At 44.5% G+C, this 27,721-nt stretch overlaps 1 protein-coding gene across 6 annotated transcripts; it reads right to left on the bottom strand.

Annotated features, from left to right (window-relative positions):
• Positions 1-236: 236 nt before the first annotated feature.
• On the bottom strand, positions 237-11,740 carry LOC118398946 (acyl-CoA desaturase-like). Of its 6 annotated transcripts, none has more exons than XM_035794742.2 (6): positions 11,626-11,740; positions 11,034-11,316; positions 9,465-9,595; positions 8,487-8,692; positions 4,261-4,493; positions 237-2,588 (listed from the first exon to the last, which is right to left on the bottom strand). In XM_035794742.2, the coding sequence occupies exons 2-6, from the start codon at positions 11,263-11,265 to the stop codon at positions 2,389-2,391; spliced, it is 1,002 nt and encodes a 333-aa protein (XP_035650635.1). In that variant the 5' UTR covers positions 11,266-11,316; positions 11,626-11,740; the 3' UTR covers positions 237-2,388. The 6 variants fall into 6 exon arrangements, with proteins under 6 accessions (XP_035650635.1, XP_035650613.1, XP_035650622.1 ...); XM_035794720.2 differs by having other exon boundaries at positions 11,034-11,311; positions 11,626-11,708; XM_035794729.2 differs by having other exon boundaries at positions 11,034-11,311; positions 11,557-11,635.
• Positions 11,741-27,721: the final 15,981 nt, after the last annotated feature.

Below are 27,721 nucleotides of genomic sequence, written 5' to 3' on the forward strand. Positions count from 1 at the left end.
CTGCAATGCTTTTCCTTGAAATTATTTCATATTAATGGAGAGAATAAACACTGCATACACAGCTGACCACCTCAATATCACCACGGGTGTATTCACTTGGAATCAAACAGGGAACTAACTTGAATGTCAAAAAAAAGTTGTTGCAAAACATTTATGGTGTGCACTAATGACTACACCCCAGTCACTTTGCAGAAAATTGTAGACATTGATGCAAAAGTGAAAGGACGAGTAAATAATACAATGACTTGTCTTTTATTCAATTAAAAATGGAGAGATTACAGAATTACAACAAACAGACAGCAGGACATGCTTTTCAACATGTAGAAAATTTGGTTTATTTACGGTACATACAGTGGGTAGAACATTCTTAGAAAAAAAATGCTGCAGTTTTTTTAAGGCATTCAGACTTCAAGAAGTTAACACTGCACAAAATAATTGCACTGAGAAAGGTAGACCAAAGTGTGACAAATGACAATTTCATGAGTTTGTAACTAATCTGGAATCTTATTTTCTTCAGAGCCAAACACATTTGTTTAACCATTATGCAAAAATGTGTCATTAATCCCTCAGAATCTGATACTATACAGAATATCCCAAGGATGCAAAGAACATGGTCTTTCCTTTTACTTTCGAGTTAAATAAGTTATTCCCATTACTCTCTCTCCCATATAGCTAGCTATTAAGTCATTAAAATAACTCAACCACAGCTCCAAATCAAATATTCAAAATGCCATTTTTTCCCCTCAGTACTCAGAAGTAGAATTCCTATAGCCCCACCCCCAGAGTGTTAACTTACAATTGATGTACAACAAAATTAGCTAAACCATTGGCTTGTCCTTTACCTCCCCTGTCGCATCCATCTTTATCTAGACATGTCCACGTCTACTAAGTGGGCGAGAGTCGACTAAATTTAATTCAAGATACCGAGAGACGACACCTACACAAATGCTCTCAGCCTCTTTCAACTTGTCCTATTGGAGGGAGACAGAAGTCCCTAACGCTTTTAACTTCAGCTGCAGTAAGAGTAAAAAATAAATACAAACAAGTATTATTTTGTATAAAGACTGATCAGAGTTTGCGTTTTAACTACGTTTCAGTGCAGAAGTGTCTGAAGCAGGATGGAAAAAACCCAACCAGGCTTCTGTTTGACCATCCGACTGTAGTCACAGGCACCATTGCCCCCACAAAATATCCAGAGGTATAAATCGTGTTATACAAATGAAGAGACCTTATGTACATCCCAAATGGAACCTGACTCCATATACAGTGCACTACTTTTGGCCAGAGCCCACAATGGGCCCTGGTCAACAGTAATGCACTATACAGGGAATATGTGCAATTTGAAATCTGATACCTTCATCCTCTTCTACAAGAGGAAATAATCTCATGTGAAGAGCAACTTGGACAGGAGGAGTCAATTGGTGCAATAATATGCAACGCTGCCACATAACTGCACTTCTACACCAGCCTCTATGGAATATGGTCTGGTATACAATGACAGCTCAACAGTATGTTGACTTAGAAGTAAGTAGGGCTGTTTCAACACAGCAGCTTATAGTAAAATAAGACTGAAGTAGGGTGGCTTAATAAAAAGCAAATCATGTTCAATTATAAAACTTAAATTTCATCTTAAACATAAATGTAAACTTTTGACAAAAGGTGGACTTCCAAGGATTTAAGAATTTTTACTCCACGCTTAGTGAATGAATGTCAACAAAGCGTGACTGATATAAAGATTTGGATCCATGTGTCAGAATCATTCAGCCCAAATTGAAATCGACACATTATCAAAACAAATTTCACCTACTTAGCCTAAAATGTGAAGAAACCTCAAACTTTATTCACAATTTCAAGTGCCACAGAGGGTTAATTAATAATAGCTCATGAATAAATTAGAGGTTAATGTCCTACCATCTTCATTGTTGGTGCAGATGGCACAGGCAGGTAGTTTGGTTGGTATAATAGTGTCATGCATTACAGCGTCTATCTCCGCCACACACACACTTCAGTTTTTTCCACCAATAGTGACTTACTCTTTAAATCTCTGTGCTAACATACCTAGCTTAGCCAGGCCATTAGATCACTTTGCTTAGTCACCTCACGCATCATTCATAAAAAAAAAAAAAGAAAAAACACTTTACTGAAAGGTCTAGGACCGATTTTAAAGCCAATATTAGTCTGAAGAACTCAAGTATAGGTTTTTAACTCATAACACAGAAGCAGACATCAATGGACCATGGTTTGATCAACTACTAACTGCAGCACTACTAACTCCATCATCAATACTGCAATTTACTACAGCTACATTCTTTCTTTCATTGGTTTAGCCTGTTTTACCGTATCTGGCATCGGTCGCATCAAGTCCGTAACTGTTTGAGACAACATTACTCAGCCAGTCTTGTGGCTGCCGTCACCTGTTCGCTGGGCGCGGGCCGAAACGAGTTCGTGGGACACCCTCTTGCAGTCCTTGGCCAGGCCCAGAAAGCACATGAGGTCTATGAAGGCAGTGGTGATGTTCATCTTAATGCCAAACTCACTGGTGGCATAGTCAAAGGGGAAGGTGTGGTGGTAGTTGTGGAAGCCCTCGCCTGGCAGGAAGGATACAAGGGGACAGGAAAGTCAGGTTAAAACCATGAACCAATAGCCATTCACAGGTGACAGCAAAGACTAGATTGTGAAAGAAAAAAAAAAAGAGCTGGAACCCCCCTTTACCCCATGCACCTGGTAATACTATAGGTGTGCATCTATGCAACTTACTTTTATTAATAGGATTCAAAACAATCCGATCACCATAATCGATGTAAACTAAAGCACGGTGTCTGAAAAGTGCTACAATATGGATGGCTAACTTGAGTCCTGGAGGGCTGCTGCGTGCAACATTTTCTTCCAGTCAAGCATTCAAATACATGATTCAAAGTTAAGTCTCCAACTTGAACCAGAGCACTCAAAAACCTGCACAAACTACAGCAGCCCTAAGTCAAGTGTTGCATGTCCGAGACTTATTCATTTATAGATTGAAAATATAAAAACAACCATTTCATAGATTTTTTTTACTGAGTTACAGTTCATAAGGAAATCAGTCAATTGAAAAAAATAATTCATTAGACCCTAATCTATGGATTACACATGACTGGGAATACAGAGAGGCAACTGTTGGTCACAGATAGTTATTTTTTTTATTTTTTATAAATTGGGCCTCGGGATCTCATGGTATCGCTGGATTCAAATTGCCATTGATAAAATACAATTGTGTTAGTTTATTCATAGCTCATGCCTGCCCATACCCCCACCATGGGGCACTCTGTTCACAACTTTGACATCAGCAAACTGCTCACCCACATGACACCATAGACATGGTCTGCAGTTGTGAGGCCTGTTGGGCATACATACTGCCAAGTACTCAAATGTTGGTGGCTTATGGTAGAGAAAATAAATTAAATTATCTGGCAACAGCTCTGGTGGACCTTCCTAGTCAGAATGCCTATTGCATGCCCTTGACAACTTGAGACCGGTTGTGTGACAAAACTTCACATTTTAGAATGGCCTTTTATTGTCTCCAGCACTAGGTGCACCTGTGTAATAATCATGCTGTTTAAATCAGCTTCTTGACATGCCACACCTGTCAGGTGGATGGATTATCTTGGTAAAGGAGAAGCGCTCACTAACAGGGGTGTAAACTAATTTGTGCACACAATTTAGAGAAATAAACTGTGCAAACATTTCAACTCATGAAACCAACACTTTGTGAGATACACACTGTAGGCTGAGACATCGCGCCATGGTAAAATAAGTATGAAAGAAGCACAACTGTATGCACTCACTACCATAAAACACTCTAGATTAGAGTCTGCTAAATGACTCAAATGTAAAAATGACAAGTCCCACTCGTTTTAAGCTATTCAACTAAAACATGATGATTTTCACAGCTGACAAACAGGCAGCTATACAGACGAGAGTTTATAGTAGAACATGCAATCAGTCAGACTGAAGCTCTGATTTCACACAAACAGCAGGATCTCTTGCACAAAGTAAACACAGGCCACTGGATTAGAGAGTTCCGCCTCACTACACCATCCAGGCTGCATCAGCTGTTTTGGGAAGGCTACAGTACAAGTGTGGTGGTGGGTCACAAAATGGCATATTGGCTTTGTCCAAAATGGCTAACAGCCTTCTCCAATAGAGTGCAAGGCTCTGGACAATAGTAGTGCTCCAGACATATCCCCCCCTTAAAATATATATTTTTTAAAGTCAGATCCTTACCGATGGCACTGAAGGCCACGAAACGGTTCTCACTGGGGTTGATGTTATGGTCATAGGGTCGGTTGCCCCACATGTGAGCTGCAGAGTTGACCAGCCAGGTAGCGTTCAGCACCAGGGTGTACCGCATGAGGACCGGGATGAAGTAGCACACCCACAGGGACTCACCCCACAGGTACCAGGGAACCCACATGGGCACCAGGAAACACAGCAGAACCACAGAGAGCTTGTAGTACCTAGAGGGGACAGAGAGGGGAGAGATGAGGAGACATTGGTTTGGTGTGTGTCAAATACAAAGAAAATCTATAGAGCTCCACCATTCATTTTTGGGGTGGGTGGGTAAGATTAGTATTGGAATTTATATGAGTCAAACAAAAGTAGCTTTGTAAGTAGAACTGGAAGCATTGTTATGTTGAATCTAAATTAAATTTAAGTTACTAAAGCTGGGGAAGTGAACACCACCCCAAGCACCTATATTCATAAACAGAGTTACTAAACCATGGAAGGTCACACCTAGTTCAGTACCAAAAAAAGTACATGTTTTGAAGAATTCTATTCAGCTGATTTAGTCTTCCACCAAAATGTTAAAAAATGACCAATTTCTGTGGTGCTACGTCTGAGTACCCACTGCCTGCTGAGAAATGGCAAGCCAGTCACTGTACTTTGTGTGGGTATGGACCAATCGGGGCCCTGGCAGAGATGGCAGCTCTTATCAATAGATCAGTCAGCCAGCGTCATCATGGACACCACAACCTATAGATGTAGGATCTTAAATTTGATCTAGTAATGTCACAGCAAAACAATACTGAAGCAACCGGATTTGAACATTTAGTCCATGCTGCTGCTTGATTGGTAATGCTATTAGCTGGCTAAAAGTAAGTGACATGAAAAGTGCAATACTGTTAATATAACAGTGTGATAGTGTGGGCTTTCAGTGAATTTATGTAAATTAAAATGACAGGGTGTGCCATTACCAACAGCAACCCTGGAACAATTGGGGTTAAGTGCCTTGCTGAAGCCACAGACTGAGCTGACACGGTGAACAGGGATTCAAACCTGCCACCCTCAGATTTATGTTACTATGTCTCCATTATAAATGCTTTGGCGCCAAACTGCTGGCAGTTGAGAAAAAGTCAATAATTGGAAGAAAATACAAATGCCATTGTTGATTAGATGTTTTTTCCCCAAATGACACGTGTGGAGCATGCATGAGGGGAAATGTGGATATTTTGGGATGTGAACACTCAGTGTGTTTGATCTGACAAAGAGCCGTTTCAGATGGAAACGTTGTCGACCAGAGATGGCAAATCCAATTGAAGAGGATGTTAACCGCCGTAAGACATTTGAATTCACAACTGAAGACTATGCCCGTATTATGACAAGACTGTTTGATAACCATGTTGATACAGAATCACTACAAGAGAGACTGAAACTCCCATGACAGAGACATCTGCATCTCCACGCTGTCACTTTGAGCAACTATTTGCGCAAGAAATTGATCCCACAAGGCCTTGGTCTCTGCTGATTGTGGGTGCCTTCTGGATTCTAGGGGAATTTGTGACCAGTGGTGCAAAATTACAAACAAATGCTCATTCGATCTGATGGCTCTTATTAGCTGAGCAACTGGGTGGAATACATGAGAATACACAAGTGGTGCGATTACAACCGCACACGTCAATAACTGACCCAGAAAAACTCAAATATGGAGAGCATACTAGTGACTGTCAAACAAACCGACCATCTGGAGAAGCATTTCAGACAGTGGGGTTACCCAGAGGAATGGCTGCATGACGCAAGGGAATGTTGTTTTTTAAATGACCCAAGATTACAGCCTCACGCCCAAACCTCTCCGCCATCCTGACCAATGCTTTCTTCAGTACCCCCCACTTGGTAAACATTGACCATATTATATAAAAAAAATAAATCTGGTACATCTTGAGCACTGATCCACAACTGGAAAAAACATTTAAAAGAACCCCCGCGGGTCGTCTTCAGACGCACCCCCAACATCAGCCAAATGTTGGCGAGGTCTGATCTTCCACCAGTGCCAAGCAGTACCTTTCTAGACAACGTGCCGGAAGGTAACTTATAGATGTGGCGGATGCACCCCGTGTAACTTCACGAACAAATGCACAATGTCCATTCACCCCATTACGGGCAAGGCCATTAAGATTAAGGGCATCATTACATGTTCCACAAAATGTGATATCCCTGATCAAATGCATTTGTGGTCCATGATATTGTGGAAAAATAAAACAAGCTCTGAAAACAAGGAAAGCAGAACACAGGAGTAATATCAGGACCCTTGACCAGAGAAACCCTGTGGCTGGGCATTTCATGGATGCTTGTCACAACATGAGCACTAAAATACATTGGCATCAAACATGTTAAGACTCCTAGGAGGGACAGAGATACTGATCATCTATTATTGAGAAGAGAATTGTATTAGATTCAATGTCTCAAGAGTTTGATATCAGACCATTTCTTACCTGAATGTTACTTTACTTTGATTTGTCTTGCCTTCCCGGTTACCCACTTGGTCATTTTGTAAATATATATTATGTTCTGGAACCATTACATTGTTATTTAATTATTAGTGATATGCAAATGTTTTTTTTGTTTCGTTTGTTTTTAACACCCACCATGCATCATGTCCACAATGGTCATGTGAGGTGATTTGGGATGTGAACACTGATCTGACGAAGAGCCGTTTCGGACGGAAACATTGTCAAAAAAGCGGTGAATTGGGAGCTTCAGTGTGCGGGACTTGTTCAATACAAGTGTGGAGCACTCAGAGTTTAGTTTACTTTAGATAGTCACGCATGGAAAATCTATTAAAATTACATCTCAATATTGTCAAGTCACTTGTGCAAGTCTCGTGGAACATATGTACAATGATGTGGAACACACCGGATTTGGTTGCTTGATTATTGCAGTGATAAGACATTGATCTTATGTCCAGTGGCATAGCTGATGGTATAGAGGAAATGCAAAACTCAATGTCATCTGATCACCAGGCACATGCAGTCCAAAACGTGATGTGCCAGTAGTTCTATAACCGTTGGTTTATATGGTGGATTGGATTTTATACAGAGCTCTTTCAAGTGTACAATGACTTAAGATTGCCCCTTTGTGGCACATTCTGTGCATGCTACTGCCAATGGAGGTTTGTTCAACTTCTCCAGAATGCAAATAGGTGTCTAAGATGGCGCTGTCTTTTATCCGGTGGCATAACTGATGGTAGATGTGAAACGCAAAACACAATGACACATCATTGCTATTTGCATCGACCCCATCTTGCATGGACTATCCACACAAGAATATAGACTCAGTGGCCAGTTGATTTGGAACACCATCCCATTCACGAAAATGGTTCGCTCCTTCAGACAGTGAGTCACGTGGCCGTGGCTTGCTATTTAAAGCAGGCAAATGGGCATCCAGCTACTGTTCAACTGAAAGTTTTTAAAAAATGGGCTAAATGAGTGACCTAAGCCAGGGTTTCACAGTCTGTCAGGGGGATGGCAGAGTCAAGATTTGGTGTGAGCCGCATGAGTCCATGGCCCCATCTTGCCTGCGGACAATGGTACAGGCTGGTGGTGGTGTGGGGAATGTTTTCCTGGCACACGTAGGGTCCCTTGATACCAATTGAGCAACTTAACGTGACACCTTGTAGAATCCATGCCCTGAATAATTCAGGCTATTTTGGCAGTGGGGGGGGGTCCAACCCAGTACTAGATGGGTGTACCTAATAAACTGTCCACTGAGTGTATAGACACATAACCCACATATACTGCTGCTACCCGTTCTTTATTTTTACTCATTATTAAACCTGATGCCTAGTCACTTTACCCTGCCTTTACGTACATATCTACCTCCTACCTCTGCACATTGATCTGGCACGACCTGTATATAGCGCCATTCATATATAGGACCAACCTTTAAAAATACTACCATTAAAGGAAAGATAAGTCCCCCCCACTAATGACTGCTACTATATGTAGGCAAGAAACGTTTTACCATATACCAACAGATAACATCGTATTGTGTGGCTCAATTGGTAGAGCATGGGGCTTGCAACATCAAGATTTCGGTTTACGCTGGGTCCACCCATCCGAAAATGTATACATGCTCTATAAGCCACTTTCGATAAAAGAGTCTGCTAAAATGGCATATAGGAGAAGACATCAGATATGAAGGACTAGACAGGGCAGAGACCCTTCTCTTCTTACTTTCTCTGGAACATGACGACTTTATCTGCCTTCAGGTCCGTCAGCTCCAGCTTCTTTCCCTTCTCGATCACGTCAGGGTGCTTGCGGACGAGCAGCCAGCCAATGTGAGCGAAGAAGAAGCCCCGCAGTGCATTGTGGGGGTCCGCATCCGTCTCGGAGTACTTGTGGTGAACTCGGTGGTCCCTCGCCCACTCGTAAATGTCATTCTGGAGGAAATAGAAATGTGGTTGTTTAGGAGACACTATATCCAACACTAACAGCATGTACAGTAAGTAGTACAGCTGGGTGAAATGGGGAGAAAAAAATATATACATTTATACACACACTACTTTGAAGGTTGTAGCCATCAATTGTCTCACCCATATTAGCAAAATTAGTTAATTTCAAAATTTCACATTTCTCTAGTATAGGCGACGTACCGTAATCAATGATAACAGAAAAATGCCCGCGATAAGTGAGCGGTATGGTTTGTGACAAATCTGTTTATTGTCCCAGCTCTATAGTACTCTATACAGTAGTACACGAGACCCATGGTGAGGGAATCTGGGGCCGCATGTATAAAGTGTTTCAAAGTAGACGTGCTGATTTAGGATGAGTTTCGCCTTTTAGATCACAATAAAATGAGTCTACATGGACAGGGAGAACCTGATCCTAGATTGGCATTCTTACTCAGATGCTTGATACAGTGCATTTGGAATGTATTCAGACCCCTTTACTTTTCCCCGCTTGTTACATTGCAGCCTCATTCAAAAATGTCTTAATTACACCCCCCATTTTTTTTTTGTCTAAACCTGTTCTTGCTTTGTCATTATGGGTAGTTTGAGAAATAAGGCTGTAACACAATGGAGAAAATCAAGGGATCGGAATACTTTCCAAATGCACTGTATGATACCCACGGTATGTATCCTATGCAGGTTACAAATACAATTCTCTTGAGGTCAATAAAGATGATTAAATTCAGAGATTTCATTTGTTTACCTGGAAGGCCATGGAGTTGGCAAGGGCCAGGAAGACTCGCAGAGGGGTGGAGGCCTTGTAGGACTTGTGACTCCAGAGGCGGTGGGCCCCCGCAGTTATACCCAGGGCACTGAGCAAGAAGCACACAACAGCTACGGGGGGGAGCAAGAGGGATAGGTTGAGAAAGATAAATAGACACCCATGTTTGACACTCACATGCACAGAATCAGGTCAAGCACAGATTTGACTCCCAGTAGATACAGGGGGACATCATATCCCATCCCCGACTTGTTGCTGTCGTGAGTCATTTCTGTTGGGAGCTGGCAGTGGGAGTAGGTATGCATGTCTACTCTACTCTCAGGGTTGTTGTAAAAATTATTGAATGCGTTTCTGTGTGTAGCCAGACAAGGCTGCTTAGGATGTGAGAACTCTGGGCCGACGAACAGCCCAGGCAGCAAAGATATTCTGTTTTGGTGCCATGCAGCCTCTCACAATGGAATGTCTATTGGAATGGCAATTGTTCTTTGTCTCACCCAGTGAAATAATATGCAGTTCAGCATTGCACACACAGACAGGGGGGTTATGCAACAGGGGAAACAAAGTTTGGGTCGTTCTGTATAATCCAAGTCAAGCGTCATCTGTCCAACTACCTATTCCGGCTATTCTTCTGCAAAAAAACTGCACATATATCGTCTCGGTCGAAACAAGCAAACAGATTGGTGTAGCTATTTTCTGATTAAGAAACATTGAACAGAGGTGCCTCAAGGCTAGCCCAAAGGCCAGTAGATGGTGATATTGAGTCTCATTTTACATCCAAAAGATGGAGGAAAGCCAACATACAGGAACACCCCGAAATGTGGACGGCAGTTGCACACTTTTGTTGCCAGCTGCATACAATGCGCTTGGACGGTAAGACCAAAACGACCCAATATCGCCATCTGCCGGCCTTTGGGCTACCTCAGACCAAGCAATCCAAAACGTCTCGTTCGCTCTCTGCACCACAGTTGCCTGCCTATAAGCGCTTCAGTTGATAGGTGCATGCATGGTGTGATGATCAGGTGATAATGGTGTAGCTCAGATTTCCCAAACTTGGTCCTGCCCCCGTGCACGTTTTGGTTTTTGCCCTAGCACTACGCAGTTGATTCAAATAACCAACTCATCAAGCTTAGATTATTTGAATCAGATGCGTTGAGTTAGAGCAAAAACTAAAACGTGCACCTGGGTGGGGGGCAGAACCAAGGTTGTGAAACCCTGGTGTTAACTTTTAGGCTACATATTCCGTTACATATGACGAGAGAACTCATTAGGTCCTATAGTATGAATGTGTTTATTATTTCCATGGAAAAAATATTACGTGGGTGTTCCTCAAAATAGACTTACCAAAATTCAACACCATTCTCAGAGGGCAAGCAACATGTCGGTGTAACGCCACCAAGCGCATCACCCAGATTCACCACATTCTGTTTTCTCATGTCGACCAGATAAAATATCTTGCGCAGTCAAACAACTAACAATAGCGTAAAACCCCGATAAAAAAATAAAAATAAAAAGGCAAATAAAATGGCACATTAGGTAAATGGGGATACTTACTCCAGGCCAGAGTTAAGGCCGAGGTGGAGGGCACGAGCATCAGTCCGTAAAGCGCTCCAGCATGTAATAAAACCATTAATATGACGTTTCTCCACACCAATCGCATCCGCGGTTTAGGGCCCTCTTTTGCTTTATAGCTATAATCAAAAACATCATCTCTCGTAGACGTTTCTGCCACCACAGCATCTCTGTTTTGTTGCTTGTTGGAGTTTCTCGTCTCCGTCGCTGTCATTTCTGCTGTGGGAGTCTGTAGTGAACACGCCGTGTTGAGATGAGATCTGTGCTAGAAAGAGGACAGATAGCTATTCAATTAACATGACAAACACGGGCATCCTCGTTCATCCCACCAAGGAATCGAGCAACTTTAACATCAAGTTAATGTGCGTGCTCGATTTCCGGGTGCAACGCTAGGATAGCATAGGCTACTATCAAAGATGCACACAAATTGCTATCAACTGGCATCGAATACATCATTTAAAGCGTAGAATGAAGAGAATCGTTACAATGTATAAAAAAGGCGCACAAAGCTGAGATAGCTTCTTCGGGCGAACGTTAATTCAGCTCTACTCGTGATGATAATGATTCTGCTTACCTAACTAAGCCTGCTGCTGAGTTCTTGTTCAGACGTCGTTTTAAAGACTCCAATTGGTCGAGGAGCATTTGACGCCACCTCTACCCTGACAGTTTCATTGGTTGCCTGATTATCTGATGTTTAACGTTTTACAACCCCTGACTGAAATACTGAAAGTCATCCAGAAAAAGTAAAAAAAAATGTTTTCACAGTCACACATTATTTCATACTCCTTATGTATAAAATTACGCAACTTGTGTCAACATGGTTGGATAGCTGCTGTTTAATAGGCGTAGTCATCTTTCCAGAGTCAGTGACCAGCAGTAACCTTCAGGCCCATAATTGGGTCATACTCATTACAATAAGGGACATTGCATTCTGTTGCTCATGGAGAGGATGTGGGGTGATGGGAGTTGACTGATACAATCCAACATTGTGATTTATCATGTTTGCTTCCAACACATCACTTGGACATATAAGTATAGTGTAATGACCTGACTAGATCATAAAGGAACAATTGTCCAGACAGAGGCTTGAGTTTGCGAATTGACGGTTTATTAAACCAACTTTACACAGGCTACTGTTTGGGCCGTAGCACACGCCAAATAGATGACAGATAACCCACAAGCCAATCGTGACCTTCTCTTGTGAAGCCCAGACGTAAGAGAGAGAGAACAAAGGCTGAACCTGGTCTTAACTTCCAATGCTCCACCCCCCTGCCCAACCCCCCTCCACGCCACTCCGCCCAACCACCAGGATGCCCGGCATCAGAACATTCCAGGCATTCCCGTGATTGGCAGATAGCAGGTTGATTGACATGTCGGACCCCGCGAACACCGGGTACTGGTCAGTACAACACAACCACCTCCTAGCCTAACACATAACACACAGCTGTCTGTGTGGGTCGCTACACAGCCCCCCCACCACAAAGTCCCTCGTCCCCGAGGGAACAAACAAAGTCTCTGAAGCGACCCGGAGGTCTCCTTTGCCTGCGTGGCCGTGATGGTCGCAGAGTGCCCCTCTGGGAACCAGGGGATGAAGGCAGGGATATGGGGGACAAGGAAGCGGGAACGGGTAATACAGTCCGTGGCTCTGGGGAACCACGCGGTGACACAGGGGGGGGGAGACAGGGGGAGTGGGCTGTCTGGAGCCTTGTCTGCGGCACCTGAGGGTGGGTGCCTGGAGAATGTCATTGCCAGAGAGGGGAATTGTGGGGGTTCCTGGGGTTTGGGGAGAAGAGGCCCCTCTGTATGGGGCTAACCTGTCCCGGTGCAGTGCCACCTTTCTCCCCTGGGAGGAAGCTGCACCGGTACACAACCTCTCCTACCCTCTCCAGGACACTGCAGGGTCCCACCCAGTGACTGTCCAACTTGGGGCATCTGCCTTTTTTCCTTAGGGGCTGTAGACCCAGACCAGCTCCCCAGCCACAAAGTGCCTTCCCGGGTGTGCACGTCATAGTTCCTTTCTGCCTCACACCTGCATTCACCAGCTGCTCTCTGGCGAAGGTGTGGGCTGTCTCCAGGCGGTCCTGGAGTCTCCGGGCATACTCCGGCCCCGGAGGAACATGAGGGCTATCCAGGGGCCGACCAAACGCCATCTCCGCAGGGGTGCGGATCTCTCTCCCCAGCATGAGGAGGGCAGGCGTGCAGGAGGTGGAGTCTTGGACAGCGGAGCGGCATGCCATGAGGACCATAGGCAGGTGCTTGTCCCAGTCACGCTGGTGTTTGGAAGAGACGATGGCCAGCTGCTGTCCAAGCATTTTGTTGAAGCGCTCCACAAGGCCATCACTTTGAGGATGGAGAGGAGTAGTGCGGGTCTTGTGCATACCCAGCCTCTCACACATGGTGGCGAACACACGGGACTCAAAGTTTCTGCCTTGGTCGCTGTGGATGGACTCTGCAGCTCCAAACCTGCTGAACATCCCCGCTGTCAGGGCGTCGACGATGGTCTCTGCCTCCTGGTCAGGCAGAGCATAGGCCTCGGGCCATTTTGTGAAATAGTCCAAGGCCGTGAGCACCCAGCGGTTTCCACTGTCTGTGGTGGGGAACGGCCCAACTACATCCACTCCCACCCTCTCCATGGGAGCCCCCACTGGGAACTGTTGGAGCTGAGCATGAGAGCGGCCTGGGGGGCCCTTTCTCGCTGTGCAGTTGTCACAGCGGCGACAAAAGTCCTCCACATCCCTCTTGTGCTGCCCCCAGTAGAAGCCTTGACGGAGACAGCGCAGTGTTTTTGTGACCCCAAAGTGTCCAGTCCCCACCCCCCCATGAGTACTCTGGAGCACAGCCTCCCGCAATGCTTTTGGGACCACCACCTACCACCTCTCCTCTCCCGTAGCTGACTCCTTCCATGCCCGCTGTAGCACGCCATCAGCCAGCCGCAGTCTCTCAAACTTCGACCACAACCCTTTGGTCGCGAGTGAGAGTGCTGTCACCTCTTCCCATGGTGGCCTCACCTGCGCCTCTACCCACTGTAGCACTGGCTGTAGGTCTGTGTCCAGTCCCTGCTGCTGCCGCCATTCAGCCACGTCGACAGTCTGCAGCTCACAGCAGACAGGCCCGCTCGCCCGACACACTGTGGCACAGACACCCTCCTCTGCCCGCAGCTCTCTCTCCCGTCCCTCTCTCCGTTCACAGTGGCGGCAGCCGTCTGCAGTACAGGGCCGACGGGACATGGCGTCGGCGTTGGAGTGGCGTGCCCCTGCCCTGTGCACCACCGTGAAGTCATACGGCTGAAGCTCCTCCAACCAGCGTGCCACCTGCCCCTCTGGCTCTCTGAAAGACATGAGCCACTGGAGAGCAGAGTGGTCAGTCCTTACAGTAAAGGGCAGACCACCCAGGTAGTACTTGAAGTGTTTGACGGAAGCCACAACAGCCAAGAGCTCCCGCCGGGTGACACAGTAGCGGCGCTCATGTTTGTCAAATGTTTTGCTGAAGTACGCCACCACTCTCTCCCCCTCTGGCCCCACCTGGGCCAGCACCCCACCCATGCCCACATTGCTCGCGTCTGTGTCCAGGATAAAGGGCAAGGTGAGGTCGGGGGCGAGCACGGGGCCTCGATCAGTGCACGTTTGAGGGTGTTGAACGCCTCCTCACACTCCACTGTCCAAGTGAAAGCCTTGTCCTTCGGCAGCAGGCGGTTCAGTGGAGCAGCAACGCTTGAGAAGCCCCGTACAAACCTCCTGTAGTACGAGGCCAGGCCCAGGAAGCTCTTCAGCTGACGCTGGTCGGTGGGGGTGGGCCAGTCTCTGACAGCCCCTACCTTGTCCTCCATGGTGCTGATCCCCTCCTTCCCCACTCGGTGGCCCAAGAAGGACACCTCTCTCCTCATGAAGTGGCACTTCTCGGGTGGAGCTTCAGACCTGCGGCAGCCACCCTCTCCAGCACACGCCGTAGCGCCCCCAGGGCTGACTGGAAGGAGCTGCCATGGGCCAGGATGTCATCGAGGTATACCAGACACTGCTGTCGGGGGATGCCATCCAGCACCCTGTCCATCAAACGCTCAAAAGTAGCTGGAGCGTTGCACAGGCCAAAGCACAGGACCTTGAACTGCCAGTGTCCTCTGTTAGTGGAGAACGCAGTTTTGGCTCTGGCCTCTGGGGAGAGGGGCACCTGCCAGTAGCCACTGCGGAGGTCTAGTGAGAGAACCAGGAGGACCCCTAACCAGGTCCAGCGACTCATCGATACGTGGTATGGGGTATGAGTCCTTCCTGGTTACCTCATTCAGCCGCCTGTAGTCCGCACAGAACCTCAGCTTGCCCCCCTTCTTCGGAACCATGACGACTGGCGCCGCCCAGGGGCTGTCTGAGGGCTCAATGAAGTCTGCCCGCTGCATCTCCAACACAGCCTTGTCTGCCGCCTCCTGGCGTGCCAGCGGGATACGGCGGGGACGCATCTTGATGGGTCGAGCATCACCTGTGTCGATCTCATGCTGCACCAGATGAGTCTGACCCACCTCTTCCTCACTCAACGCAAAGCTGTCTCTGAATTCAAACAGCAACTGCCACAACCGTTCCTGCTGCTCGGGGTCAAGACCAACACAGTTCCTCCCCCATATCTCCCTCACTGCAGACAGTGTCCTCTCCTCTCCCATCTGGGGTAGCTGGGCTGGGGGGGTGCGGCCCGGGCTCACAGAGGGCTGTGTCATGGAGGTAGCTGGGGGAATGTAACACACCGCCGTAGGTGACAGGGGGACTGGGGAAAAGTCACACACAGCTGTGGGGGAGGGGGCGCAGCCATGAGTCTCTGCTGCTTTAACTGTTGGAGTAAAGGGTTTGTTGGGTTGAGTGAATGTGACATTAGGGGGGGCCATGGTGACTTCCGTCCCTCCCTGGAAGCTCAGTGTGCCCCTATTTAGGTCTAACTGGCAGCCTGTGCTCCTAAGAAAGTCCAACCCCAGGATACAAGGGTCCTGCACAGCCGCCACCCACACAGGATGACGCACAGTCCTGCCCCCTACTGTCAGAGTCATTATTCCCTTCCCTTTCATGGGTGCCAGCTCACCTGTGACTGTGCGGAGCTGCACAGTTGTAGGCTCACACTGAGTCCAACCTGGCACAATATCTGGCCTCACCAGGGTTACTGTGGACCCAGTGTCCACCAGGGCGGAGCAGGGCACCCCCTCCACAGTGACAGGGACATGACAAAAGTCCCCAACACAGGTCCGGCCCACCACAACAACAGGCTCCATCCGCTTGCCCTCGTCTGCTTCTGGGGGAAGTGGAGCCTTGCTTCCCCGTCTGTGCCGGTGGGCTCCTCCTGAAGATGATGGTGGTTGGGATAGAAAGCCAGGGGTCCGCACTACCCGGTCTATGCGGACCCCGAGCCGTTTCCCTGAGCTCTGGGGGACATGGGGCAATCTCAGCACAGATGACCTGGCTGGCCACAACCCCAGCAGACCCTGGGACCAGGGCTTGTGTTTCGTGCCGCCTGTAAGCGACACAGCCCGAATGAGTTTTGTCATTTCGGCCACCCAAGCAGGCTTTTCCGGCTCCGGGCTGCTCTGCCCCCCAGCTCGCACAGAGGGTGTGTCTCCCTGCACCCCCACCAAAGCCCCAGCTGAAGCCCCAGCCCACACCAGCTCCCTCTCCAAAGCCATCTCCAAGGCTGTCTGCAATGACTCAGGATGAGCCAGCTGGGTCTGTATGCGCAGCTCCATAGGAGAGAGCGCCTGTATGAACTGGTCCCGTGCTAGCTCGCTCTGCACGGAGGGGGGCATGTGAGCATATGCCCGCCGAGAGAGGCTCTCAATGTCATTAGCTAGCACCCGTAGAGGCTCTCCAGGCTGCCTGCGTCTATTACTCAGTTCGGAGCGCAGTAGCCCGGGCTGTACACACTGTCCATAGCGCCTCCTCAGTGCTCCCACTAAAGCACCATAATCATGCCTGTCCTCGGGGCTAATCAATATCAAACAGGCCAGAGCTTCATCCGTGAGGCATAAAGCCAACTGCAGTGCCCTTTCTTCATCCGACCACCCCCTAAAATGAGCTAACAGTTCAAACTGAGCATGAAAAGCTTCCCAATCCGCCTTACCTGAATACTTCGGGGTCTTAACAGATACGGACGCAGCCGGGAACTGGGCGCCGCCATGTTTGTTTACATCCTGAGCCCCAGATTCCTCGTCACGCCGCGTCGACGTCGCCACTTCGGTCCGCCCACCAGAATCCGAGCGAAATACAGTCGACGAAGCACTCATGCCCGCTTCAGCCGCCATCGCTCTAACGTCCTCCCTCCAGCGGCCTCTGCGCTCCGACGCCCTGGCGATCTCCTCAGACAGAACCCCCGACGTCCATTCACACGCACCTCCTTGGCCATAATCGTCCCCTACCTCCACCTTCACTTTCGGATTCCCTCGAAGCATTTTCAATCCCCGTTCTCACATTCCAAAAATTGATCCTTGGAAGGATCAAACACACAATTATAATTCCGCAACATATTTGACCTGTTGGAACAAGTATTCAAAACTGCCATGAGCCAAACAATCTTACAGGTCACAACTCTTTGTAGGCAGAAAGAAACATGCATTCTCTAATTTCATAAAGTAAACATACCTTTTTACTGGTCAGTTTGGACTGTCACAATAAGGCCTTCAAGATAACTTTATAGCATATTCAAGACTTTCAATTATCACCAATGACCTGCCACTGGTATTAAACAAACTATGTGTCCATGTATGCTGATGAGTCAACCATATACGCATCAGCAACCACAGCTAATGAAGTTACTGAAACCCTTAACAAAGAGTTGCAGTCTGTTTTGGAATGGGTGGCCAGTAATAAACTGGTCCTGAACATCTCTAAAACTAAGATCATTGTATTTGGTACAAATCATTCCCTATACCTCAGCTGAATCTGGTAATGAATGGTGTGGCTGTTGAACAACTACATTTCTTGGAGTTACATTAGATTGTAAACTGTTATGGTCAAAACATATACAGTGGCAAGAAAAAGTATGTGAACCCTTTGGAAATACATGGAGTTCTGCATACATTGGTCATAAAATTCGATCTGATCTTCATCTAGGTCACAGTAGACAAACAGTCTGCTTAAACTAGTAACACAAACAATGATACGTTTTCATGTCTTTATTGAACACACCGTGTGAACATTCTCAGTGCAGGGTGGGAAAAGTATGTGAACCCTTGGATTTAATAACTGGTTGACCCTACTTTGGCAGCAATAACCTCAAACGTTTTCTGAAGTTGCGGATCAGACCTGCACAACAGTCAGGAGGAATTTTGGACCATTCCTCTTTACAAAACTGTTTCAGTTTAGCAATATTTTTGGGATGTACAAAGAGTTGAACTGGGCTACTTCAAAAGGCGTTTTTTCTTCTGTTGAAGCCATTCTGTTGATTTACTTCTGTGTTTTGGGTCGTTGTCCTGTTGCGTCAAACAACTTCTATCGAGCTTCAATTGGCAGACAGATATTTTGCAGGACAATGTTAGGCTATCTTGATAAACTTGGGAATTAATTTTTCCGTCAATGATGGCAAGCTGTCCAGGCCCTGAGGCAGCAAAGCGGCCCCAAACCATGATGCTCCCTCCAAAATAGTTCACAGTTGGGATGAGGTTTTGATGGTGTGCTGTGCCTGTTTTTCTCCACACAGTGTTGCATGTTCCCTCCAAACAACTCAACTATAGTTTCATCTGTCTACAGAATATTTTGCCAGTAGCGCTGTGGAACATCCAGGTGCACTTTTGCAAACTTCAGACGTGCAGAAATGTTTTTTTTGGACAGCAGTGGCTTCTTGCGTGGTGTCCTCCCATGAACACCATTCTTGTTTAGTGTTTTACGTATCGTAGACTTGTCAACAGAGATGTGAGCATGTTCCATTGATTTCTGTAAGTCTTAAGCTGACACTCTAGGATTCTTCTTAACCTGATTGAGCATTCTGTGCTGTGCTCTTGCAGTCATCTTTGCATTGTCTACCATGGACTGATGAACGTCAAGGCTTTTAGAGATACTTTCGTAACCCTTTCCAGCTTTATGCAAGTCATCAATTCTTAATCTTAGGTGTTATGAGATAGATCTCTTTTGTTTGAGGCGTGGTTCACATGAGGCAATGCTTCTTATGAATAGCTCAAATGTTGTCAAATGTTGTGAGTGTTTTTTATAGGGCAAGGCATTGTTATTAGTGTAAGCACACTATGCTTGTCTATTGTTGTGACTTAGATGAAGATCTGATACAATTTGATGACTAATATATGCAGAAATTTAGATAATTCCAAATGTTTCACATACTTTTTCTTGCCACTGTAGATTCAATGGTTGTAAAGACAGGGAGAGGTCTGGCCGTGATGAATAGATGTTCTGCTTTTTTGACACCACACTCTACAAAGCAAGTTCTGCAGTCTCTAGTTTTGTCTTATCTTAATTATTTTCATCGTGTGGTTGTGTGCTGCAAGGAAAGACCTAGTTAAGATGCATTTGGCTCAGAACAGAGCGGCACGTCTTGCTCTTTATTGTAATCAGAGGTCTAATATAAATACTATGCTGCCAGTCTCTCTTGGCTAAGAGTTGAGGAGAGACAAACTGCATCACTTCTTTTTCATAAGAAACATTCATGTGTTGAAAATCGCAAACTGTTTGCATAGTCAACTTACACACAGCTCTGATGCACGCACTTATCCCACCAGATATGCCACCAGGGGTCTTTTCACACTCCCCAAATCCAGAACAAATTCAAGAAAGCGTACAGTATTATACAGCGCCATCATTGCATGTTACTCCGCTCCATCTCATATTGCTCAAATGAACAGCAAACCTGGTTTAAAGAAAACAGATAAAGCAACACCTCACGGCACGACGCCTCTCCCCTATTTGACCAAGAGAGTTTGTGTATATGTATTGATATGTAGGCTACGTGTGCCTTTTGTTCTTGTCTATTAATGTTCTGTATTATGTTTCATGTTTTGTGTGAACCCCAGGAAGAGTAGCTGCTGCTTTTGCAACAGCTAATGGGGATCCTAATAAAATACCAAATACCAAAGTACAGTAAACGGTCGGATAATAAACTCTTTCTGTATTGAACAAGTAGGATATACACAGCACACTCTTTATCCAGTTGAAGTCGGAAGTTAATATTCACCATAGCCAAATACATTTAAACTCAGTTTTTCACAATTCCTGACATTTAATCCTAGTAACAATTTCCTGTCTTAGGTCAGATAGGATCATCACTTTATTTTAAGAATGTGAAATGTCTGAATAATAGTAGAGATAATTAATTCTTTCAGCTGTTATTTCTTTCATCACATTCCCATCCCAGTAGGTCAGAAGTTTACATACACTCAATTAGTATTTGGTAGCTTTACCTTTAAATTGTTTAACTTGGGTCAAATGTTTTGGGTAGCCTTCCACAAGATTCCCACAATAAATTGGGTGAATGTTGGCCCATTCCACCTGACAGAGCTGGTGTAACTGAGTCAGGTTTGTAGGCTTCCTTGCTCGCACACGCTTTTTCAGTTCGGTCCACACATTTTCTATAGGATTGAGGTCAGGGCCTTGTGATGGCCACTCCAATATCTTGACTTTGCTGTCCTTAAGCCACTTTTCCACAACTTTGGAAGTATGCTTGGGGTCATTGTCCATTTGGAAGACCCATTTGTGACCAAGCTTTAATTTCCTGACTGATGTCTTGAGATGTTGCTTCAATATATCCACATAATTTTCCTCCCTCATGATGCCATCTATTTTGTGAAGTGCACCAGTCCCTCCTGCAGCAAAGCACCCCCACAACATGATGCTGCCACCCCCGTGCATCACGGTTGGGATGGTGTTCTTCAGCTTGCAAGACTTCCCCTTTCTCCTCCAAACATAACGGTGGTCATTATGGCCAAACAGTTCTGTTTTTGTTTCGTCAGACCAGAGGACATTTCTCCAAAAAGTACGATCTTTGTTTGCAGTTGCAAACCGTAGTCTGACTTTTTTATAGTGATTTTGGAGCAGTGGCTTCTTCCTTGCTGAGTGGCCTTTCAGGTTATATAGGACTCGTTTTTACTGTGGATATAGATACTTTTGTACCTGTTTCCTCCAGCATCTTCACAAGGTCCATTGCTGTTGTTCTAGGATTGATATGCACTTTTCACACCAAAGTACATTCATCTCCAGGAGACAGAATCTGGGCGATATGACGGATGCGTGGTCCCATGGTGTTTGTACTTGCGTACTATTGTTTGTACAGATGGACGTGGTAACCTCAGGCATTTGGAAATTGCTCCCAAGGATGAACCAGACTTGTGGAGGTCTACAATTTTTTTTCTGATGTCTTGGCTGATTTCTTTTGATTTTCCCACGATGTCAAGCAAAGAGGCACTGAGTTTGAAGGTAGGCCTTGAAATACATCCACAGGTACACCTCCAATTGACTCAAATGATGTCAATTAGCCTATCAGCAGCTTCTAAAGCCATGACATATTTTCTGGAATTTTCCAAGCTGTTTAAAGGCACAGTCAACTTAGTGTATGTAAATTTCTGACCCACTGGAATTGTGATACAGTGAATTATAAGTGAAATAATCAGTCTGTAAATAATTGTAGGGAAAATTACTTTTGTCATGCACAAAGTAGATGTCCTAACCGACTTGCCAAAACTATAGGTTGTTAACAAGAAATTATTTGTCCTCTGAACACTGCACATGTCAGGGCCTGTATTCATAAGGAGTTTCTGAGTAGGATTGCTAATCTAGAATCAGGGCCTGTAGGTATGAGAGTAAAAGTGCTGGTTTAGGATCAGTTTAAAACATTTTTTTTTACATCACAATGAATAAGATTACATGGACATGGAGTGACCTGCTTAAAACACGAGTATAATAACTATGAATATAATCTCATACATATTAAACAAATACAATATTTTAACTATGATGAAATCACTTGAATCAATAGAATCCTCAATAGACTATTTTCTATAACAATATTGCTCACCCTGTAGCCTTGACCCATGTTTATATTATAGAGTAATTATGAATGAAATTACTTATATTTCAACAGGTGTTCAGTATCAAGCAAACACACCATAATAACACACCATATTTTACCTGTTAAAACATGACCTCAATACTGCAATGAGTCAACCAACCGTATATAGTTTAGACTGCACTGCACTACAAATACAGATCTTATGTAATTGCTTTAAAAGTATAACAATAAAGTATACGGAAGCATCAAATATATTGTCCATATTGCACAAGTAGAGCACAATTGTCGTACATGGAGTTTCCTGCCTGGTTGAACTTTGACCTAGTATTTTCATATGCCAAAACCGGATCCTTGGAAGGAACAAATACACCATATTTTAGGCTACCTGTTGGAACATGACAAGCCTTTAACTGCCCCTGCAATGCAATACCAGAATACTTCATTTATTGGTCCATTTACATGGACATAATGTATGTTTTGCGGTCACAGTACCCAACCTGACAGAAAACACAAACGTGAGCAGCATAATTAAGGGCTGCTGGAGCAATTAGGGGTAAAGTGCCTTGCTCTAAGGCACAACGGCGTTATGGGATGTTGAAATTCGGAACCCTCCGGCTGCCGTCTCATTCTTTGGGGATTTCCCCCCAGTCAGCTCCAGGATTGAAACCGGCAACCCTGAAATTACCGACCCCTGTCTCTAATTACGAGGCTACCGCAGCCCGCGAGGTTGGTTGTCTCATGGCATGAGTCAACCAACCTTATACAGTTTCATTGGTGCAGATACAAATCTCATATGGCTGCTGAAAAGTACTTTAGTAATTACAAAGTACATGGTTCTGTGTTACAGAGCACAACCGTCATAAATTAATTTTCCCTGCTGGTTGAACTTCAACCTAATATTTTCAACTTGCCAAAACTTGATCCTTGGAAGGATCAAACACACAATTATAATCATGCCCCATATTTTACCTGTTGGAACAAGTATTCAAAACTGCCATGAGCCAAACAATCTTACAGGTCACAACTCTTTGTAGGCAGAAAGAAACATGCATTCTCTAATTTCATAAAGTAAACATACCTTTTTACTGGTCAGTTTGGACTGTCACAATAAGGCCTTCAAGATAGGCTTAAATATCCTATAAAGTACAGTATATGGTTGGATAATAAACTATTTCTGTATTGAACAAGTAGGATAAACACAGCACACCCATCATACATATAATTTACACAATTGGTTGGAATTTAACCTGATATTGTCTGGTTGATTTTAAACCATGTTCACTTGCTCAAACACTGAATCCTTGGAAGGTTAACAGGTATAGGTGTGCCTGCACTGTGGAAAGCACGTTATCAAACAATGGCTCATAATTGTCCTCTGAACACGACATGTCAGTAAGATTGCTAGTCTAGGATTTGGGGCCATATGAAACATCTAAGGCTGTGTCTAGACTTGACAGTTCATACAGCTTTGGTACTCTGATGATAGATTTCTGATCATGGAGTTCCAAACCCGTCATGTATCTACAGACACCTACATTTAAATGTGTCTACCGTGTCCACAGTGTGTCCGGATTCCCTATTCCCGCACTGTATTCAAATGCCAGTTTGCATTATACAAACGGTGGAATAGGTAAAATATGATACAAACAACAACTGATGGCAGTAGCTAACTGCTATATGAGGCCAGCAAACACATTCCTCACATTCTAGGAACATATTTCCTCCAACATTGTAATGAATGAATTCGGTAGCCTGATTGCCAACCTGGCACTGTCCTCCTGAAGTGGTCAGCCAGATCGGAACACAATCAGACCACAAGGGGGGACCTGATCCTAGATCAGCGCTCTTACTCAGACACTTGATACAGCCCCAGGTCCCCCAGTACATTCACTGTAACCTCAAAGGCTCAACTGATCCTAGATCAGCACTACCCTAAGACGCTTTATGCAGCCCTGATGTGATGTTGACTAATCAATATATCAGAGAACATTCTAGAAATGTTATCACTCTGAAATCTGATTCAAGTTTGATACAAATCTAGATTAGCAAACAACCAGGTAACTCCCCTTGTAATAAGTCATATAAGTGGCACTGACTGGCACCTACGCCATAAAGATAAAGAAAACATGCATGCTCATCTTGACCCTCTGGAATCCATTTCTCTCTTTCTCAACTATGTTTGACAATGTGGTCATCTGTCTCGCCAACCTGTCACTGTTCTACTAGCCTGGTCCCAGATCAGTTTGTGCTGTCTTGCCATCTCATATGCTGTTGTCAACTCCTATGGTCACTGTCACAAGACAGCACGAACAGATCTGGGACCAGGCTACATACAGTGCCTTGCGAAAGTATTCGGCCCCCTTGAACTTTGCGACCTTTTGCCACATTTCAGGCTTTATTTTTTTGTGAAGAATCAACAACAAGTGGGACACAATCATGAAGTGGAACGACATTTATTGGATATTTCAAACTTTTTTAACAAATCAAAAACTGAAAAACTGGGTGTGCAAAATTATTCAGCCCCTTTACTTTCAGTGCAGCAAACTCTCCAGAAGTTCAGTGAGGATCTCTGAATGATCCAATGTTGACCTAAATGACTAATGATGATAAATACAATCCACCTGTGTGTAATCAAGTCTCCATATAAATGCACCTGCACTGTGATAGTCTCAGAGGTCCGTTAAAAGCGCAGAGAGCATCATGAAGAACAAGGAACACACCAGGCAGGTCCGAGATACTGTTGTGAAGAAGTTTAAAGCCGGATTTGGATACAAAATGATTTCCCAAGCTTTAAACATCCCAAGGAGCACTGTGCAAGCGATTAATATTGAAATGGAAGGAGTATCAGACCACTGCAAATCTACCAAGACCTGGCCGTCCCTAAACTTTCAGCTCATACAAGGAGAAGACTGATCAGAGATGCAGCCAAGAGGCCCATGATCACTCTGGATGAACTGCAGAGATCTACAGCTGAGGTGGGAGACTCTGTCCATAGGACAACAATCAGTCGTATATTGCACAAATCTGGCCTTTATGGAAGAGTGGCAAGAAGAAAGCCATTTCTTAAAGATATCCATAAAAAGTGTCGTTTAAAGTTTGCCACAAGCCATCTGGGAGACACACCAAACATGTGGAAGAAGGTGCTCTGGTCAGAGGAAACCAAAATTGAACTTTTTGGCAACAATGCAAAACGTTATGTTTGGCGTAAAAGCTACACAGCTCATCACCCTGAACACATCCCCACTGTCAAACATGGTGGTGGCAGCATCATGGTTTGGGCCTGCTTTTCTTCAGCGGGGACAGGGAAGATGGTTAAAATTGATGGGAAGATGGATGGAGCCAAATACAGGACCATTCTGGAAGAAAACCTGATGGAGTCTGCAAAAGACCTGAGACTGGGATGGAGATTTGTCTTCCAACAAGACAATGATCCAAAACATAAAGCAAAATCTACAATGGAATGGTTAAAAAATAAACATATCCAGGTGTTAGAATGGCCAAGTCAAAGTCCAGACCTGAATCCAATCGAGAATCTGTGGAAAGAACTGAAAACTGCTGTTCACAAATGCTCTCCATCCAACCTCACTGAGCTCGAGCTGTTTTGCAAGGAGGAATGGGAAAACATGTCAGTCTCTCGATGTGCAAAACTGATAGAGACATACCCCAAGCGACTTACAGCTGTAATTGCAGCAAAAGGTGGCGCTACAAAGTATTAACTTAAGGGGGCTGAATAATTTTGCACGCCCAATTTTCCAGTTTTTGATTTGTTAAAAAAGTTTGAAATATCCAATAAATGTCGTTCCACTTCATGATTGTGTCTCACTTGTTGTTGATTCTTCACAAAAAAATACAGTTTTATATATTTATGTTTGAAGCCTGAAATGTGGCAAAAGGTCGCAAAGTTCAAGGGGGCCGAATACTTTCGCAAGGCACTGTATCTCCTGGCTTAGGGAGATATGTACTGGTCAGCAGCTCTGGTGGTCTAGGTCTGGCATGACATCATCCCTCTGACCACTTCTGGGGAGAAAAAAAACACACCTGTTGTCAGGCATGCCAAGGAGCACTTGTTGCAACACATTACGACACATGAACAACATAACCTCTCTAGCTCAAACAGGCGGTTTCTCCTACTCTGTATTTGAAACATGATTTGCACATTACGTGCAATAAGTCAGTGAACTACAGTGGCAGTGAAGTACAGTGAACCAGTACCTTCAACCAGGGCTCAAATTGAAGGGGTATATGGGGGTATGCCATACCCCTTGTTAATGAAAATGGCAAAAAACATACCTTTTAAGCTTAAGATTTTGAAGGGGGAAAAAGATATCCCTTTTATAAACGTTATAAAAACATTGCTTAACTCTGTAATGCTTTAGGCTATAAACAAGCAACAACTTTCATGAGAAAGGCGTGATTCTGATGGATGCATATGGGGATATATTTGGTTCGAGGACTCAAAGCAAAGCAAAAATCGACTTTTCTTGGGAAGTAATCTAATGTGTGACTCTGTCAGCATCTATTGAGCGCATCTCTTTCTGAAGAATATGTTTAACTAATATACTTGATGGTTCATGTTAATTACAATATTATTATCATCATGAAATAGCCTACCCAAAATATGCCATGAGTCATGTTACAAAATCCTGCGTAGAATTGTAGGAAATTTGCTTCTGAACCACAAATGTACTAGAGCAACCAATTTTTCTTTTGTTGTAAAAACGTAGTTGTTCTTTCACAATAGCTTGTCAGTGGAACAATTATCATTCATCACAATGGGCTACATATAGGGTGATTAGTGTGCTTCTGTCAGCAAGAACAGTACTGTTGTTCTCCATACTTCTATTATTCCACTTCTTCCCAGTTTTGCTAGTGCTCCTATTTACTTGAATACTGACATACCTACTTGTGCCTTTGAAAATAAATCTTGAGGCCAACATTTTCGTAGGCCTTTTCATCTAAGCTATGTCCTTGGACAGAGCTGATTGTAAGTCATAAAAAATGAGAAAAAGCTATATTGAAATGCTTCTTGCCTCAAGTGTCTTGTTTTGTCCTTTCAGTACTTCAAACCAATTTGTAAAGTTGTGAATGTATATTCAACTTTTAAAGCATCTGAAAATACGTGATTTTATTTTAATTCCACCTTGGTCATAGACCTACACCTCCCAGGAGTCCTCAGAACTGACCAATTAAAAGCTGCTATCTATATGCATATGTCATAAATGATATATAAAAGGTGACATTGTCATTCCCACTGTAGAGTGAATTGCGAAATGTGACATAACGCAGGGTTTATACACTGATATACATTATACACTATATACATTGGGCTGACACTCATTGATAGAATATGCGATACACTTGTGATTTGTGAAGCATTTATGTAGTGCTTATGAAGCCTTTATGTATGCTAAACTTTGTGAGTTGTATTTGGTTTAAAGCAGGACTGAAAATTGCTTACTTCCTGCATGGATCCCAAACTTGTCAAATATGTCCATGATGTATTTTGTTCTAAGTTTGTTATATGTTAACTATGGGTTTTAGAAGGGAGAACTGATCAAATACTGTAGATTCCACCCTAGTTGATCAAGTTTATGGGTACCTTCTGTCTTGTATGTCAGCAATAATGGAAGATGTGTACCATACCTGAAGGCAACACAGTATTAGTTAATAGTTGGACCATTGGACTCCATAGCACCACC

The sequence above is a fragment of the Oncorhynchus keta genome, chromosome 2 (genome assembly GCF_023373465.1).
Source record: "Oncorhynchus keta strain PuntledgeMale-10-30-2019 chromosome 2, Oket_V2, whole genome shotgun sequence".
In the NCBI taxonomy this organism is placed as follows: Eukaryota; Metazoa; Chordata; class Actinopteri; order Salmoniformes; family Salmonidae; genus Oncorhynchus; species Oncorhynchus keta.

Bases quoted from the DNA above. Each gene is read 5' to 3' on its own strand.
- LOC118398946 (XM_035794720.2), bottom strand. From the start codon at position 11,693: ATGCTCCTCGACCAATTGGAGTCTTTAAAACGACGTCTGAACAAGAAC. The intron at 11,312-11,625 runs GTAAGCAGAATC...TTTCTAGCACAG, and splicing joins TCAGCAGCAGGCTTAGTTAG to ATCTCATCTCAACACGGCGT. The intron at 2,589-4,260 runs GTAAGGATCTGA...CCTTCCTGCCAG, and splicing joins CGTGGCCTTCAGTGCCATCG to GCGAGGGCTTCCACAACTAC.